Source organism: Osmerus mordax, chromosome 7 (genome assembly GCF_038355195.1).
Source record: "Osmerus mordax isolate fOsmMor3 chromosome 7, fOsmMor3.pri, whole genome shotgun sequence".
Classification (NCBI taxonomy): Eukaryota; Metazoa; Chordata; class Actinopteri; order Osmeriformes; family Osmeridae; genus Osmerus; species Osmerus mordax.
In genome coordinates this window covers 12,988,145-13,004,502 of record NC_090056.1, presented here as the reverse complement: position 1 = coordinate 13,004,502, position 16,358 = coordinate 12,988,145, and the positions used below count along the sequence as shown (strand labels likewise).

The 16,358-nt window shown below is 49.2% G+C and overlaps 1 protein-coding gene across 4 annotated transcripts; it reads left to right on the top strand.

Annotated features, from left to right (window-relative positions):
* Positions 1–2,321: 2,321 nt before the first annotated feature.
* On the top strand, positions 2,322–15,803 carry kdm5c (lysine demethylase 5C). 4 transcript variants are annotated; one of them, XM_067240334.1, is made up of 29 exons: positions 2,322–2,591; positions 3,886–4,033; positions 4,171–4,248; positions 4,372–4,494; positions 4,617–4,787; positions 4,954–5,088; positions 6,649–6,705; positions 7,599–7,722; positions 7,973–8,232; positions 8,539–8,697; positions 8,852–8,971; positions 9,088–9,246; positions 9,409–9,590; positions 9,710–9,872; positions 9,963–10,082; positions 10,182–10,376; positions 10,560–10,741; positions 10,829–10,953; positions 11,132–11,279; positions 11,392–11,482; positions 11,599–11,963; positions 12,087–12,225; positions 12,366–12,545; positions 12,725–12,844; positions 12,995–13,768; positions 13,985–14,027; positions 14,117–14,316; positions 14,459–14,650; positions 14,730–15,803. In XM_067240334.1, the coding sequence occupies exons 2-29, from the start codon at positions 3,890–3,892 to the stop codon at positions 14,736–14,738; spliced, it is 4,758 nt and encodes a 1,585-aa protein (XP_067096435.1). In that variant the 5' UTR covers positions 2,322–2,591; positions 3,886–3,889; the 3' UTR covers positions 14,739–15,803. The 4 variants fall into 4 exon arrangements, with proteins under 4 accessions (XP_067096435.1, XP_067096436.1, XP_067096433.1 ...); XM_067240335.1 differs by lacking the exon at positions 6,649–6,705; XM_067240332.1 differs by having other exon boundaries at positions 9,088–9,590.
* The last annotated feature ends 555 nt before the right edge of the window (positions 15,804–16,358 follow it).

Here is a 16,358-nt window from a genome sequence, read left to right as displayed (position 1 = left end):
TATTTGAATGTTTTTCAAGCTTTTTGCTGTTGTATAGCCTAAATGTTATATATACTTGCTATGAGTATGATGAATATTGTCTAATAATTGTTTTGACCAGTGATTAATGATATAAACACACTGTATATTTGGTTGTATATGATTACAGAATATATGCACATACAGAAATGTCCTCATACCTTGATATGACATGAGGCTGTTATGATATGTGGAGTGTGGTTTGTTTTTGTTCTTTAAGAAGATTGCCATTGATTTCCTCTATTATTATAGCTATTATCATTGATTGTTGAAAATGTTAACATTAATTACTATTTTGTTCTGATAGAATTATATACCTTCTACTTATTCCTTTTTTTTTAAACACTGGTGATTATGTGAGAAAGCAATGGCACTGTTTCTAAAATGGGGTCATTTTCCAATGTCATCTGAACAGAAAAAACAGCTGAACTTATGTTTTAATAGATAGCTTTTCAGGATTTCTTTTTATTTAGACCAGCTTCCCAACATTAGAAAGGGCTTTGACCTGGTCATGTAAAATGACCCCAATTCCATCGGTGACTGCCACTCCCATGGCCCTTGACATGCTCACTCTCTCATAAGAATCTAGTGATATTGAAATGTACTCATACAGCGTGTTTTGGGACAGTCAATGTCTTCAAACAAGCACGCTTCTTTAATGCAGTTTTGTGGTTTTGCACACATGTGGTGTCTTAAGTCAATAATGGCCTTCTTTTATTCACCAACTCCCCATGTAAATCTCAGATATCTCTCCCTTCATTCTCTGACACCCTAGTATGCCTATAGTCTTGTAAATAGAACAAACACTACCACATCCTGCTTCTGTACAATTCAGTTCCTCTCTTCTTTTCACATACTATCCACCTCTCTAGAATATCAAGGGTCCTAGGGGGACCCAGGCCAGTGCCAGTAGACCTGAGTGAGATTGGACATTTAGTTGAAAAGTGAAAGCTTCAGAATTGAGCTTTGTTAGTCCAACGACAATGGAGAACAGAAATACAGATCCACTAAACAAAACAAAAAAAAGCTGGGTAAAGATTGGGTGTTATGGGAAGATTTTCTGTGTTTGCTATTCCTCTGTAGTGTCACTTTTTGCATGAATATATCTGCACTTATTGAATGGATTGTACTGTATAAACCTGAGTGTATATACTATACAAATACATAATGTCTACAGGATTAATTATTCTTATTCTGTTATTTTGGTGAGTGTGTATGATTTACTAGGTTTGTGTGTTTGTGTGTGCGCGTGTGTGAGAAAGAGAGAGAGAGAGAGAGAGAGAGAGACAGACAGACAGACAGACAGACAGACAGACAGACAGACAGACAGACAGACAGACAGAGAGAGAGAGAGAGAGAGAGAGAGAGAGAGAGAGAGAGAGAGAGAGAGAGAGACAGACAGACAGACAGACAGACAGACAGAGAGAGAGATGGTGTGTATAGTAGGCCTTTATAATTTGTGGCCGAAACGTGAAAGGTAGTAAACTGCATTTTGTCTGAGAGAGAGAGAGAGATGGCCAATAATGGATGGCAAATAAAATTCATTATTTTATATTTTAGAGGTGAAGGTGAAAGAGTGCTATGTGTACAAGTGTTTGTATGTTTGAGGATTTATTGATATTATTTAAGTCACATCCTACAAAAAGTATGATTTCTGAAATATATTTTTATGTAGTAAGTGTTCTGAAAGACTAGAGGATTGAGATGTTCTATTTATTGCTTCTGATATATATTAAAAAGTGTCCTTGCAGTGAAAAATGTCGACCTCTATTTCAATTGAAATTTTTATAATAACAAAATAATGTATGTAACTCCCCCCTCATATTATAACGATTGGTGAGGCAAAAGTTGAACCGGTATCAATAGAATATACGGACTATTTTTTGATAAACGACAATGTGGAAGGATTAATCACCACTCTGTTCAGGGTAAGCGTGTTTTATACGCCGGCGATCGCCACAACTCCTTGATTCAGAATCGTAATCATGTACTAAAAACCAGGGATTGCAAATAGTACCAATTTGTTTGGATATTTTGAGGAAAATTTAACAGATAGCCTAATCCATGTACACATACTTTCTGAAACTCACGTTACGATGGAATAAACACTTGATCAAATTAAATCCTAACCCAATGTGCAGAGAACCGGATGCCCCTAGCCTTCAAAAATGTCCGACTAGTAGTCAGTTAGCTAGCTCGTCTTAGTAGTATGCGTAGTAGTGCTAGCTCTAGCTACGCTAGCTTGTGGGCGTCTAGAGACTTTCGGCTGTGCTTCGGCTGTGATGAAACTAAGATGGCGTTTAGCTTAGACAGGATGAACGGGGGATAGTGATGTTGGTCACATATTCATTCGATGGGGACATATCCAATGAGCTCAGGCACACTCATTAACATCCAAATGAGTTTACTAAGTGAATGTTTTTCAGTTCATAAATAAACGGAACGGAGTACACTTGTAAAATAAGCTGAAAACGGCCAACTTCGTCGGTAGCTAGCGCTACTGCTAGCTAGCTAACTAGCTTAACTGGACCAAGCAAGCCTGCTAGTTCTCTATCAAACAACAACAGAGTGAGGTAAGACAGTAGCTACGCTAGCTAGCGTCAGAGTGCAAGGAGAAGGAAGTGTGATTTGTATGGAGTCAATTGAACCAAATGGATAACTACTGTTACCATTAAACGTCAGTTGTTAACAGACCTGGGATAGTTCTTTGGTATCTAATGCAGCTGATTGCAAAGTTTGCATTGCTGCCCGAGAGACGGGGCTGCTGGGATGGGCTGCTATGAAGTGGAGGCCGTAACGTTAGCTGCAGCCACCTTATCGTGACCCAGAGCTGAACAAAAGACCCCTCGAGCTCGCAAGACACGAATTGGATACACCATATTATCACCAAGTTTTCATTACCTTTGGCCCTATTTGACTGAACTTAATATGACTAATACGTGGCCAGGTCCCTAATAATGTAAATAAGCCAGCTAGCCAATCTAAACTAATCAGTGTAACGTCTGGTCAGTATGCTTGCTAGCTTGTTTTGGAATATTTAGTGCGTTGTCGTGGACGTTTTACTTTGGAATGTCCTTCTTTTGGCAGTAGTTTAGCCAACGTCTTTTAGTAGTGGTTGCGATGTAATCAAGAAATAGACCAATATCAAGATTCCGCTTGTTTGTATTTTGCTGTGGTTTGTGTAGGTGTTTAAATGGCTTTCCTGCCACTGTGATTCAATAGGCCCAGGTGTTAATTAGAAAATCAGATTGGAGTGGATACGCTCAATGTCTGCGTTTGTTGGCTTATAAATATCGAGGAGTCTAGACCACCGTGGTACGATTAGGCAATCAGTTGGATCTCACAAAACAAACTTCATAAGGGGGTTAAACCACATATAAACAGCCATAGATTTGCTATGCAAGTGTTTATTTGGGTTGATGTCCAATACCCTTTAATGGGATGGATATAAATCCAATTACAAGCAAGCGAAATGAAATTAATTTGATTGTTGTCTGTAGTGTGGGGGAGGGGTAAGAAAAGGGAGTAGTTACGTGAACTCCTGCCCCGATTGGGGTTAACCAAGGTCTGGAATTGTATTTATTTTGAAATTAAATTGGAGTGTTAAGTTGTGTAATGTAAGATTGAGTAAACATTACTAGTAACAATTGTTTCTTCCAATTGGAAGAACTTGGAACCTCTCTGTAAGGCTTTAAGTGTGGCTCAATTAAGCCCACTCCACAGTCCAGTCCAAACAGTTGATTAGAAGGAGGTGAACTAGTAAAATGTATCTACATTGTGCAGGAGTCAACAATATAGTTGTTTCCATATCTTAACTAATAGTGATGCACTCAGCTCACTTGGGTCTTTTTGCCTTATTGTTGCCAGGGCGATGGAGGGGGAAGACTTTGTGCCTCCACCGGAGTGCCCAGTATTTGAGCCCTCATGGGAGGAGTTTCAGGATCCCCTGGGCTACATTGCCAAGATCCGTCCAATAGCAGAAAAGTCTGGAATCTGCAAGATTCGCCCACCTGCTGTAAGTGCTTTACTTTCACACACCTTTAAGTGAACCCTGAGTCATTTTGAACTGATGGTATTCTTAAGCCCTTTGTGTTTTGAAGTAAATGGTGTTTGAATTAATGTAGAGTTAAAAGAGGACTGTGTACCCCACAGAACTGGCAGCCCCCTTTTGCTGTAGAGGTGGACAACTTCCGCTTCACACCTCGCATACAGAGGCTCAACGAGCTGGAGGTTTGTCTCTCTTCTACTTCTGATATATGTGGAGGATAACCCTAACCCTAACCCCAGGACTCAGTTTCAGTCTGTTCAGAAGATTTCAATTCATACTGACCGTGCCCCTCTGTCCTCCCATAGGCCGAAACCAGAGTGAAACTCAACTACTTAGATCGGATCGCCAAGTTCTGGGAGATCCAGGGATCTTCTTTGAAGATTCCAAACATTGAGAGGCGGATCCTGGACCTCTTCAGCCTATCCAAGGTGCTGCAGACACATAAATGCACGAAACCTCCTGCATATGCAGACCTGTGCCAGCTAGCTATAAACTGTTCCCTTATGAAACTGCGCTAAACAAATAACAAATGGAGTGTGGTCTGTTGCAGATTGTGATTGAGGAGGGGGGCTTTGAGACGGTCAGTAAGGAGCGCCGTTGGGCTCGTGTGGCCCAGAAGCTTGGCTACCCCCCAGGCAAGAACATCGGCTCCCTCCTGCGCTCGCACTACGAGAGGATCGTCTACCCCTTTGAAATGTCCCACTCTGGTGCCAGTCTGACGGTAACTTTATACTGTCCCCCTCCCCTTATCTTTTTTTGGGGGGCTTGCAAGGGTCATCTATCAGATCATTGATGGCTTTCACACAATGTTTCTCAATGTTCATGGCTGATGCCCGTTGAGCTTTGATGGTTGTGGAAGGTTTACCGCTGTGTTTGTCTCCATACAGCAATGTAAGCCAAAGCTGTACGACAGTGAGGAGGTGGATAAGGAGTACAAGCCTCACTCCATCCCCCTGCGCCAGTCGGTCCAGCCTTCCAAGACCAGCAGCTACGGACGCAGAGCCAATCGCCTCCAGCCAGACGTGAGTGGCACCGTGACAATAGTGACCCATATTTAACCCTCAACCTGTAGAACCCCACATGAATCTGTTTCCCCACAATGCATTATGTTCTGTCCCAGATCACTTCCCCTTTTGTTTTTAAAGCAAGGACGATCACATAGACTCATTCAAGGGGAGAGCTATACATGTTTAATAGTCTAGCTTCTGAAACTGGCTATCGGAACTTAACTTTCTAACACTGATCTGTTAACAGCTGAAGAACAAGCACCTGCTCTTGCTATATTGGTTTCCATTTTTAGACATGTTGCAGTCAGTGGACCAATCTTCCCTCTTCTAAGTGTAATTGTGGTGTTGACTGACTGTCTTAATTCTAAATTGGTAGCTAACCCAAATGCAATAAACCCAATCCTTCCAGCTCTAGTGCCAAACGGAGAGATCCAATACGTAGGGGTGTGATGAGGCACTCAGAGCACATCCCAGCATGCCTTGCTCCATGTGCTGCCATGCTGCTGCAATGCATTCTGTCTGCTACTTCTGCCGTCTGCCTCATGTCTCTCTGTCTTCGACTCTCTTGTCTTCATTTGGAAATGGGCCAAGCAGACACACGGTTAAGCACTTGGAATAATAATTATTCTAAACAGACAAAATGCAGTTTACTTCCTTTCACGTTTCGGCCACAAATTATAAAGGCCTACTATACACACCATCTCTCTGTCTGTCTGTCTGTCTGTCTGTCTGTCTGTCTGTCTGTCTCTCTCTGTCTGTCTGTCTGTCTGTCTCTCTGTCTGTCTCTCTCTGTCTCTGTCTCTCTCTGTCTCTGTCTCTCTCTCTCTGTCTCTCTCTTTCTTTCTTTCTTTTTTTTATATATATATATATATATAACATTTACATTTTACATTTATTCATTTAGCAGACGCTTTTATCCAAAGCGACTTCCAATATAAATGCTCACTACATAAAGATTGTTCATTGTGTGACCATTACCATAGACTTCCCTCGCCCATTGTAGTTACTTTAGCACCATGCACTTCACCCATACATCAATACCCATACAGCATTGGTCTATTTGTTTGTGGTGTGTTGGGATCTTTGATTTACTTCCCATGAACCTAACTCAAGTTGATAGAACATATCATATAAATGTCATATAAAGGATAAAAATAACCGGAAAGCTTTTTCACTGAGAAATCATCAGATGATTCATTTTCGTCCATACATATCTGATGATAGGGTTCAAGTAGGCTTCATGTACTTGATTCCTCCATTTTTGCTCTCATTCTTTTAACTAGCTGTGCATTCTCTTAGTTTTTGTAATGAACTAAGAGGGGCTTGCATTGTCAAAATAAGCATAACCATGTTTGACAAGAATCCTTTTGTAGGTATCAGAAGCCTCTTGCCAGCACCCTCACTACTAGGCTATAAATAGTCACACACATCTAGGTTGATATATCAAATGAGATCCCTTCCCCATACTGTATATTTCCAGATTCTTTTTCTTCTGTGTACCTCTCCCCATCTCCTGGTCCCCTCCCCCCTCCCCATGTCTTAGTCCATTGTTGCTGTTATTGTCTCCCCATGCAGGGTCCAGAGGATCTGGCACCCCACCCTCTCACCACTGGCTCTCAACACATCTCTGCGGTACTGCCTCTCTCTAGAGCGCACGTGTGTGCTCGCTCTCCTGCTCTTGGCTCTTATGTCTAGCTGTGTCTGCTTTTAGACACAGCCCCCCCCCCACCCCCCTTCTTACCTTATCATTGATGGCAGACAGCTACTCTTACCTACAACTAACAACAAGAATGGTTCAACAGCAACCTGGCTTACTGGAGCTGTTTTTGTGTGTGGTTGTCTCACTGTGTTGCTTCAGTCCTTCTGTGTCACGGCACCAGCTCACCTGTCTGTCCAAGTCTGCTTCTCTTTCTCACTCACACACACTCACACGGTGCTTTCTCTCACTCTCTCTACCTCTCGGTCCCTGGGTGAACTCTGCTTGGGTTGCTTTACTGCTAGGCAGTCTTGTGTGCCTCTGTGCTGTGCTAATATGCCTGTTAGTGAAGCTCCTAGTCGCTGAGTGTTGCAGCATTACCGTGTGACTGCATGTGTTCTAGTCAAAGCATCTGTCACAGTTGGAAAGGGGAAGGTTTTTGTGTGGTTCCTCTGTAATGCAAATCGTTTTGATACATAAGTTCAGAGTGCAGAAGATGCTCCAATAATTAATTTACCAGTTAGTCTGTTGAAGATCATTTTAGACAGCGTACCCCCATTATTGCTCCTTGTTCTTCTAGTCATCCGTTGGTAAGTGTGTGTGTGTCTCTGGATGGCCTTCTTCTCTATCCCAGTGGTGGATGCTACCCCAGGTTTCCCAGCTTTGCAAAGGAGAGCCTATAGTTCCCCTTCTGAGCTAAGCTAGCATCACAGCCTCCAGTGGTCCAGAGCTACGCATTGTCCTTCCACACCCTGTATCCATCCTCAAGCTACACTTGTTCTCTCGGCAAGGTGTCAGAGATGAGCCCATTCTGACCTCTGCTCCTCAGCCGGACCCCACAGAGGAGGACATAGAGAAGAACCCGGAGCTGAAGAAGCTGCAGATCTACGGCGCGGGCCCCAAGATGATGGGCCTGGGGCTGGTGCCCAGAGACAAGGGCGTCAGGAAGAAAGGTATTCACCTCACCACGGGTTATCCTGTGCCAGGTGTGTCACCTGAAATCTGGGTGGAACATAGGGGAGTGCAGGTTCTTGTTTCAGCACAATGACAGCGCACAAGTTTAATGAGTCGATTTCGATGGGAGTACTAAGGGCTGAACCATGCAAAGTCCCTTATAAGACAGCTGGTTTTAACCACAGTAATGCTACGTAGCCTATGATCCAGTCAGTCAGTATGTTGACGGTCACACTGTTGCTCCCGTAGAAGAGCTGCCTCAGACAGTGACCGTCCGAGACCCCGCCGCCGGCCCGGTCAAGGAGGAGCCGGGGGAGGTCCCCGCCAAGGAGGGCGACGCGAGCACGGCGCCTCCCCCTGCGCCTCCCTCTGACGTCACGGTGAAAAGTGAGGTGAAGGAGGAGCCGGAGGAGGAGAGAGGAGATGGGAAGGAGGAGGATGGGGAAGGAGAGGGGCCCTGCACCAAGATGACCATGAGGCTCAGGCGCAACATCAACAACCCCCAGTTTGTAAGTAGCAGACACCTCCTGCATCCTTCACTGCGTCTCCACTGCTCTCTGCAGTCTCATGGTGGGAACTAGAGTACAGCGGACCTAGATTGGATAGATTTTTGTTACAAAAGCAGGCGCTTGTTTGAAAAATTTGTGAAAGTTCTATTTTTGTAGTATGAGGGTAATCGTTGCTCTGGTTTAATCAGGGGCTCTGTGTAGTATGAACATTACGTCTCCTTCACCTGATACATGTTAGATAAAGAGCCGGCCTCAGTGAACAAAGACCTCCTATCTTCACACAATCCCCCCTCTGTCCTGTCCCAGGTGGACTCGTTTGTGTGTCGAATGTGTGGTCGTGGTGACGAGGATGAGAAGCTTCTGTTGTGTGACGGTTGTGATGACAACTACCACACCTTCTGCCTGCTGCCGCCCCTCACCGACCCCCCTAAAGGAAACTGGCGCTGTCCCAAGTGTGTGGCTGAGGTGAGGACCACGATCAAACTCATGCAACCCTTTATGCGCATTCTGTGTTTGTGGAGACAAGTATTTCTGAGAGTTTCTCACTGCATGACCCTCTGGGCCTGGCTGGTGACTAGCAGACCACAGCCTGTGACGCATCTGTCTGTTGTCTCCTCAGGAGTGCAAGAGGCCTTCGGAGGCCTTTGGGTTTGAGCAGGCCACGCGGGAGTACACTCTGCAGAGCTTTGGGGAGATGGCAGACACTTTCAAAGCAGACTACTTCAACATGCCCGTCCATGTGAGTTCAGCTGTCTACCCTATATACCCTGATACATAGCATAGTAATACCTAACTAACTAAGCAATATATCAATCTGTGACACAGTCTTATCTAACTGTGTGTGTGTGTGTGTAGATGGTTCCCACAGAGCTGGTGGAGAGGGAGTTCTGGCGTCTGGTCAGCAGTATAGAGGAGGACGTGACAGTGGAGTACGGAGCAGACATTCACTCCAAAGAGTTTGGCAGCGGCTTCCCAATAAACAACGGCTTGAAGGAGCTCACCCCGGAGGAGGAGGTACCAGCTGCACCATATCCCTCCCCCACCATCCATAAAAGACTAGTCCGTCTCCATGTTCTGGCTAGAATGCACAGTATGTTACTACCTTCTTACTTACAAATGCGATGTGTTTATTTTTCACCGAACCATCAAACTGTGCCGCGTGCTGGGTTGGGCCAGGAGTACGCCCGCAGCGGCTGGAACCTGAATGTGATGCCGGTGCTGGAGCAGTCGGTGCTGTGCCACATCAACGCTGACATCTCGGGCATGAAGGTGCCCTGGCTGTACGTGGGCATGTGCTTCTCAGCCTTCTGCTGGCACATTGAAGACCACTGGAGCTACTCCATCAACTACCTGCACTGGTGAGACACCAGGGCTGTTTAACAGGGTTTTAACTGAAGAAAGGTTGTTGGGTTTTAGACGAGTTGCAGCAGAAGGTGTATAGTTAGTGGGTGATGGTTAACATGTGTGTGTGGTGCAGGGGCGAGCCCAAAACGTGGTACGGGGTTCCCTCGTTTGCGGCCGAACGTCTGGAGGAGGTGATGAAGAAGCTGACCCCTGAGCTGTTTGAGTTCCAGCCTGACCTCCTCCACCAGCTGGTCACCATCATGAACCCCAACATACTCATGGGCCACGGGGTCCCGGTCAGTCTCTGTCACACTCGCATTCACAGAGCTCGTCCTGGGATTGGACCTTTTAGACTGAGGGATGTTTGTTTCTATGCGTATTTGCAGGTTGTGCGTACCAACCAGTGTGCTGGTGAGTTTGTCATCACCTTCCCCAGAGCGTACCACAGCGGCTTCAACCAGGGATACAACTTCGCCGAGGCTGTCAACTTCTGCACCGCAGACTGGGTGAGCTTCCCCTCCTTGGGTCTTCACAAACGACTCCCCTGTGTCCTGATATTTGGGTCAAGTGGGTCATGTTTTTCTCCCCGTCTCCCTCGGTACCAGCTCCCTGCGGGCCGCTCCTGTATCGAGCACTACCGGCGCCTCAGGAGGTACTGCGTGTTCTCCCACGAGGAGCTCACCTGCAAGATGGCCGCCTGCCCAGAGAAGCTGGACCTGAACCTCGCAGCAGCCACCCACAAGGAAATGTTCACCATCGTCCAGGAAGAGAGGAAGCTGCGCAAGGGGCTCCTAGAGAAGGTGCTAGAGACAAGGGACATGGGGGATGGTTTCTGTGTGAATGTTTGTTTTGGTTGGTAGTCTCGCTGCCTGTGGTCGGCGTGAGACATTTTGATTACGACTGTGGCTGTCGTAGGATGGGGAGCAGCAGTGGGGTTGTGGTTTCCTGAAGCCTGATGTGTGTGTGTGTGTGTGTGTCGTCAGGGCATCACGGAGGCGGAGCGGGAGGCCTTTGAGCTGCTTCCTGACGATGAGAGGCAGTGTGACAAGTGTAAAACCACGTGCTTCCTGTCTGCGCTGGCGTGTCAGAACTGTCCTGAGCGCCTCGTCTGTCTCTACCACACCCAGGACCTGTGCAGCTGCCCCACAAGCAAACTCTACCTCAGGTGCTCACCCCTACCACTATCTCTTTCTAACTCTCTCCTCCCTCAAATTTTGGCCTACTCCTCACACTCCGCTCTTCTCTCTCCCAGGTACCGGTACACTCTGGACGAGCTGCTGTCCATGCTGCACCGGCTCAAGGTCCGAGCGGAGTCCTTTGACTCGTGGGCCAACCGGGTGAAGGAGGCCCTGGAGCAGGAAGAGGGGAACAAGATCGGTACGAGAGGATCGCCCTGTAGACACCAGTGCATTTCCTGTAGACACCAGTGCATTTCCTGTAGACACCAGTGCATTTCCTGTAGACACCAGTGCATTTCCTGTAGACACCAATGCCCCTCAGCATGGGCCATGAAAGTAGCACGGTAGATACTGAGAGTTTGTTTGCTGCCGTGCAGGCATCCAGGACCTGGAGGTGCTGAAGCAGGAGGCCGCAGAGAAGAAGTTCCCCGACAACGAGCTACTGCAGAGACTCAACACTGTTCTCACTGACACTCAACACTGCCAGAAGACCAGCACTGACCTCCTCAGCGACCCTCAAACCAGGTTACTCACACGCGCACACACACGCACACCTTCCAAAGTGTCACAGCCACCTTCTGCACACGCAGCAGACGCTGCGCAGGGAGTGACCGGCCGTTGTGTGGTTGTGTTTCAGTGAGCAGCGGATGACCCTGGCTGAGCTGAAGGCCCTGGTCGAGCGTATGCAGAACCTGCCCTGCGTGATGACCCAGCTGGAGGAGGTGCAGGTGAGCAGAGACCCACGGCCGGGGCCTGTTGACCCGCCCGACACGGCAGCCGCCACACCTCTCTTCCACTGTGGCGCCCAAATTGTCGGTTCATCGCTCCGTCTCCTCCCTGCTAGGCGGTCCTGCGGACGGTGGAGGAGTTCCAGCAGCAGGTTCAGGCCGTGGTCAGTGACCGGGACTGGCGCAGGGACTCCCCTCCCGCGGAGCGGCTGCAGGCCCTGCTGGAGCAGGGGGCGGGCCTGCGGGTCGAGGCCCCGGAGTGCGAGCAGCTGCGCGGCCTGCAGGAGCAGGGCCGCTGGCTGGGCGAGGTGAGGCGGACCCTGGGGGGCGAGGTCACCCTGGCCGTCCTCAGGAACCTGATGGAGACGGGTTGCAACGTGACGCAGAGCGTCTCCGTGGAGACGGCCATGGCGGAGCTGCAGGAGCTGCTGACCATCGCGGAGCGCTGGGAGGAGAAGGCCCAGATCTGCCTGGAGCAACGGTGGGACTGACACACACACACACACACACTCTCAGTCAGTCATGAGTCGGGTCATACACTGGGGTCAGCTTTTCTGCTGTAGACCTCTTACACCCCCACTCTCTGTCTTCTGGTGGCCTGCAGGCAGAAGCACCCTCTCTCCACCCTGGAGGCCATCGTGAACGAGGCCCAGCTGATCCCAGTCAAGCTGCCCAACATCCTGTCTCTGCAGGGCTGCCTCAGCCGGGCACGTGCCTGGGTCACAGACCTGGAGGAGATCCAGGTACCCCGTCACACCACGCTCCATAACTAACAACACTGACTAGTTCTTACATCCCTGTTATATCTCCTTGTGAATTGTAAAAACATCCTATTAGCTTGTCTCCTGCTGACTCGTGTGTGTGTGTGTGTGTGTGTGTGTAGAACGGGGAACACTACCCGTGTCTGGATGACCTGGAGGGCCTGGTGGCCATCGGCAGGGACCTGCCTGTCTGCATGGAGGAGCTGAGGCAGCTGGAGCTGCAGGTGGCCAGCGCACACTCCTGGAGGGACAAGGCCACCAAGACCTTCCTGAAGAAGAGCAGCCAGCACAGCCTGCTGGAGGTCAGGGGGGGCGGGGGGAGGAGGGGGGGGGGGGGGGGGTACACAACCCACCTGTACTTTCATGATTGCAGAGGCCAAGTCAGATTAGTAGAGTTTCAATAAATGTAGTAGGTTGACCTTTTGTGATGCATCTTGGGTTATCGTGTGTGTGTCTCTCTAACGCCCTCGCTGCCCTGCAGGTGTTGTGTCCCTGTGTGGAGAAGAGGAAGGAGCGCGGGGAGGAGTCTGGGCCCTTGGAGGAGTCTGACGTCAACACCCTGGGCCTGTCAGCTCAGGACCTGAGAGACCCTGGAGCCATCGTGAGTACCCTGCCTCTAGCCCTGCCTCTAGCCCTGCCTCAAGCCCTGCCCCACTCTCCAACCTTTCAACCCTTCTCTCACCCAGAAAGAGGAAGAGGGGAGTGTGCTTCCTGTGTGTGTAACATGCGTGTTGCCTGTGCCTCTGTGAAGGTGATGGCTTTCAAAGAGGGGGAGCACCAGGAGAAGGCTGGCATGCTGCGGCTCCAGAAGGCGAACCTGGCCAAGGCTGGCCCGGAGGAGCTCCCCCACCACGAGGACAAGGAGAACGGCTGCTGGGGCAAGGACGCCATGGAGCTGGACACGCCCCTCTGCCCCGAGAACTCTGTGAAGGAGAACGGGAGCGGTGCCCGCATGGGCCCCGCCCCTCCCCAGACAGTGTGCGTGTGCGGCGGGCGTCCCCGCGCCCCCCAGCTCCGCTGCCACCTGTGCAAAGACTGCTTCCATGGCGGGTGCGTCGCCTTCCCCGCCGTACTGCCCTCGTCGGGGCTGCCCGCCGACCCCCTCTGCTGGTGGGATTGGGACACTCGTTTCTTGTGCCCACGGTGCCAGCGCTCGCGGCGCCCGCGCCTCGAGACCATCCTGGCTCTCCTGGTGGCTCTGCAGAGGCTCCCTGTGCGCCTGCCCGAGGGCGAGGCCCTGCAGTGTCTGACCGAGAGGGTCATCACCTGGCAGGGCCGGGCCAAGAAGGCCCTGGACACTCCCGAGCTGCAGGGGCTGCTGCAGAGGCTGGAGGAGCGCAGGGAGAGCCGGCAGGGAGAGCAGCAGGAGCAGCAGCAGCAGGACAAGGAAGAGGAGAAAGGCAAAGGGAACTCGGTGATTGTGCTTTCAGACTCGGAAGGAGGAGAGGGAGAGGACGGCGTGATCGATCTGACGGAGGAGGGGAACTCTCCCAAGAAGAGTGCCAAGGAGTTGAACGGCAGTCGGGTAAAGGACTTGAATGTTACCACTTGACCTCCCTTGCTAAAAGTCCCTCAGGAATTTAGTTGACATACATCCAGTTGAGTCTGCTGTTATAGGCGGTGAGAACTGTCAGACAGTTTCTAGTGCCCTAATAACCTGTGTGTGTGTGTGTGTGTGTGTGTGTGTGTGTGTGTGTGTGTGTGTGTGTGTGTGTGTGTGTGTGTGTGTGTGTACCTGCAGACTGGATGTGAAAATGGCATCAGTAAGAAGACGCATGTTACAGGTAAGCTGCCAGCAGGCGTCTCCATCGCTCTGGTCCCCTAGCCAGCCAGTCCTGTGTCTGACGGTCCCCCCCCTCTCCTCCCCCCCCAGACGTGGGCTCCCTGCTGGGCCTCCTCCCCTCCCTAAAGGGTCCTGTGGTGGAGCTGTCCCCAAGCACCAAGGCCCAGCTGGAGGAGCTGCAGCTGGAAGGAGACCTCCTGGAGGTGACCCTGGACCAGACCCACACCCTGTACCGCGTCCTGCAGGCCGCATCCACGCCCCCGCGCCCTGCCCTGCGCACACTCATACAGGTGAGAGACCAGGAGGACACGCCAGCCACCTCACAGCCCAGCTGCTGTACACAAATAGTTGTCTTTGACTCCAGTGAGGTTTCAGTGCAGTGCAGTTCTCTGTGGAGTCATGTCCTGTGCCCTCTCTCTCCTCCCCTGCCAGATTGAGCTCCAGGAGCAGAAGGGGGCAGGTCGCGGGGGGCGAGCCAAGGACTCCAAGAGGAAGAGGAAGAGCCAGCGGGGCGACTCAGGGGGAGAGGGGGGGCCACGTTCCCAGGACGCCTCAGAGTCCAAGAAAACCCGCCCCCTCAGCCACACCCCCTCACCTCACCTACCTGCCCAGACGCCCCCTGAGGTAACTCTCCCTCTCTGTTCATCTCCCCCAATGTCCACCTCACCTCTGCCCTCCTAACCTCTCTCCCTCTCTCCCTCAGATATTGTGATATGGTTAGGGATGCAGCTCTAGAGGGAAGGAGAACGGATCAAGCGTTGGAAGAGAGATGGAATGGACAGATCATTATGGGCCAGGAGACGGTGTCAAAATGTTGAAAAGATGCAGGACACCCCCCCCCCCCCGTCCCCCTCTCCCCTGTTCATCCCTCTCTCACACGTTTCCCCTTCAAACACTAACTGACAGATCCACATCGTCTACACTCCGCCCATCTTACCCTACCCGATCTCTATCCACTCCTCCCTCTCCTCCCCAGTGCTCTCCAGCCAATCCCTCCCCCCCCTCCCAGTGAACGTGTTTGGAGTGTGTGAGCTGGCATTGTCACAGGAGAGAGGCTCTCGGTCTTAATAGGGAAGCTGTCTCAGAGGTCAGTCGTCAGTATGATATGTGTTCTCAGCTGTATTACACGGAAGTCCGACTGGCGCCTGTCGACGCAGGACAGTGCCGTTCAGTTGATCTCCCCGTCTTACTGAAGTAGACATGAATCCTTGGTTTCCTTTAGTCCGTTCATGGGTCATGAGTTCTACAGCGAATTGGTGGCGGGGCGGTTTTAGATGACAGCCCCGTGGTAACACTTGTATTTTTTGTATTGACTCTTGTGTTTGTTAAGGGTATTTGAGGGGACTTGCATTTTGAATGAATTCATAGAATATTTTGGGAAGTGTGAAAAACAGGCATTCATGTTTTTGGTGCTACTTTCCCAAAATAGACTTCTGGACCTCTTTCTCTCCTTCGTCAGTCTCTCATTTTGTGTATTAGTTTTCACCCCCATCTTGACTCATTCTGACTCATTCTGTCTTTTACAGTCTGATCCTCGTTCTCGCTCTTTCATTTGCTCTCGCGCTTTCACTCAGAACTAAATTAAAGTTTCACTGTAACTCACTTTATCACAATTTACTTGTTCTCTGGGTTCAGATTATATTATTATTATTATTATTGATATTGATATTGCAGACACGCAGATGTCGTGAGTTTGTGTATAAACTTTTCATTTCAATGTTGCCTTTTGTTTCTTTTCACTCTTGTTAGAAAATAAAGGTTTAGAGTTGTTTTAGGATGTCTTGACTCCTGTCCTCTTTTGGAAATCCTTATTCCTATTCTGAAAATGAAATGTATTCACACAGCAAGTTTCTGGAATTATATTGAAACACCCTGAATTAAACTATTTCATTAGAAAACATTTTATTGTGAAATGTTTATTGAACTCATCACAAACACTACTGAACAAACGTCACATTATATTTATAGTCTTAACAGTTTTCACGTTCATAAAAAGTAAAACACAGGCACGTCCACAATTTCACACTGATTTGACTCATTTTCTTACGTACAGTATATGAAAAGTTGTTTTTAACATTTATTGAACATGCAGGTAACAAGACTGTTGAAGAACCCCTTTCAAACCTTTGATTGTTCCTTTGTACCACAGAAAATGACCAGCAGTATTGTAGTATTTTACCCAAGATGTCCCTAACTGTACGGTTGGTCCACAGAGTACATCTGTACCTATCCAGATCCTGGTGTTGTCTTTCTGGACCTGAGCAAACATCTCCGGTGATTAAAAGTAATTCTGACAGCTGGGAGTTTGGCGTACCTTTTCGAAGGACAGTAT

Coding starts and splice junctions, on each gene's coding strand:
- kdm5c (XM_067240332.1), top strand. CDS start 3,890: ATGGAGGGGGAAGACTTTGTGCCTCCACCGGAGTGCCCAGTATTTGAG. Junction 4,034..4,170: donor GCAAGATTCGCCCACCTGCT/GTAAGTGCTTTA, acceptor TGTACCCCACAG/AACTGGCAGCCCCCTTTTGC. Junction 4,788..4,953: donor ACTCTGGTGCCAGTCTGACG/GTAACTTTATAC, acceptor GTCTCCATACAG/CAATGTAAGCCAAAGCTGTA.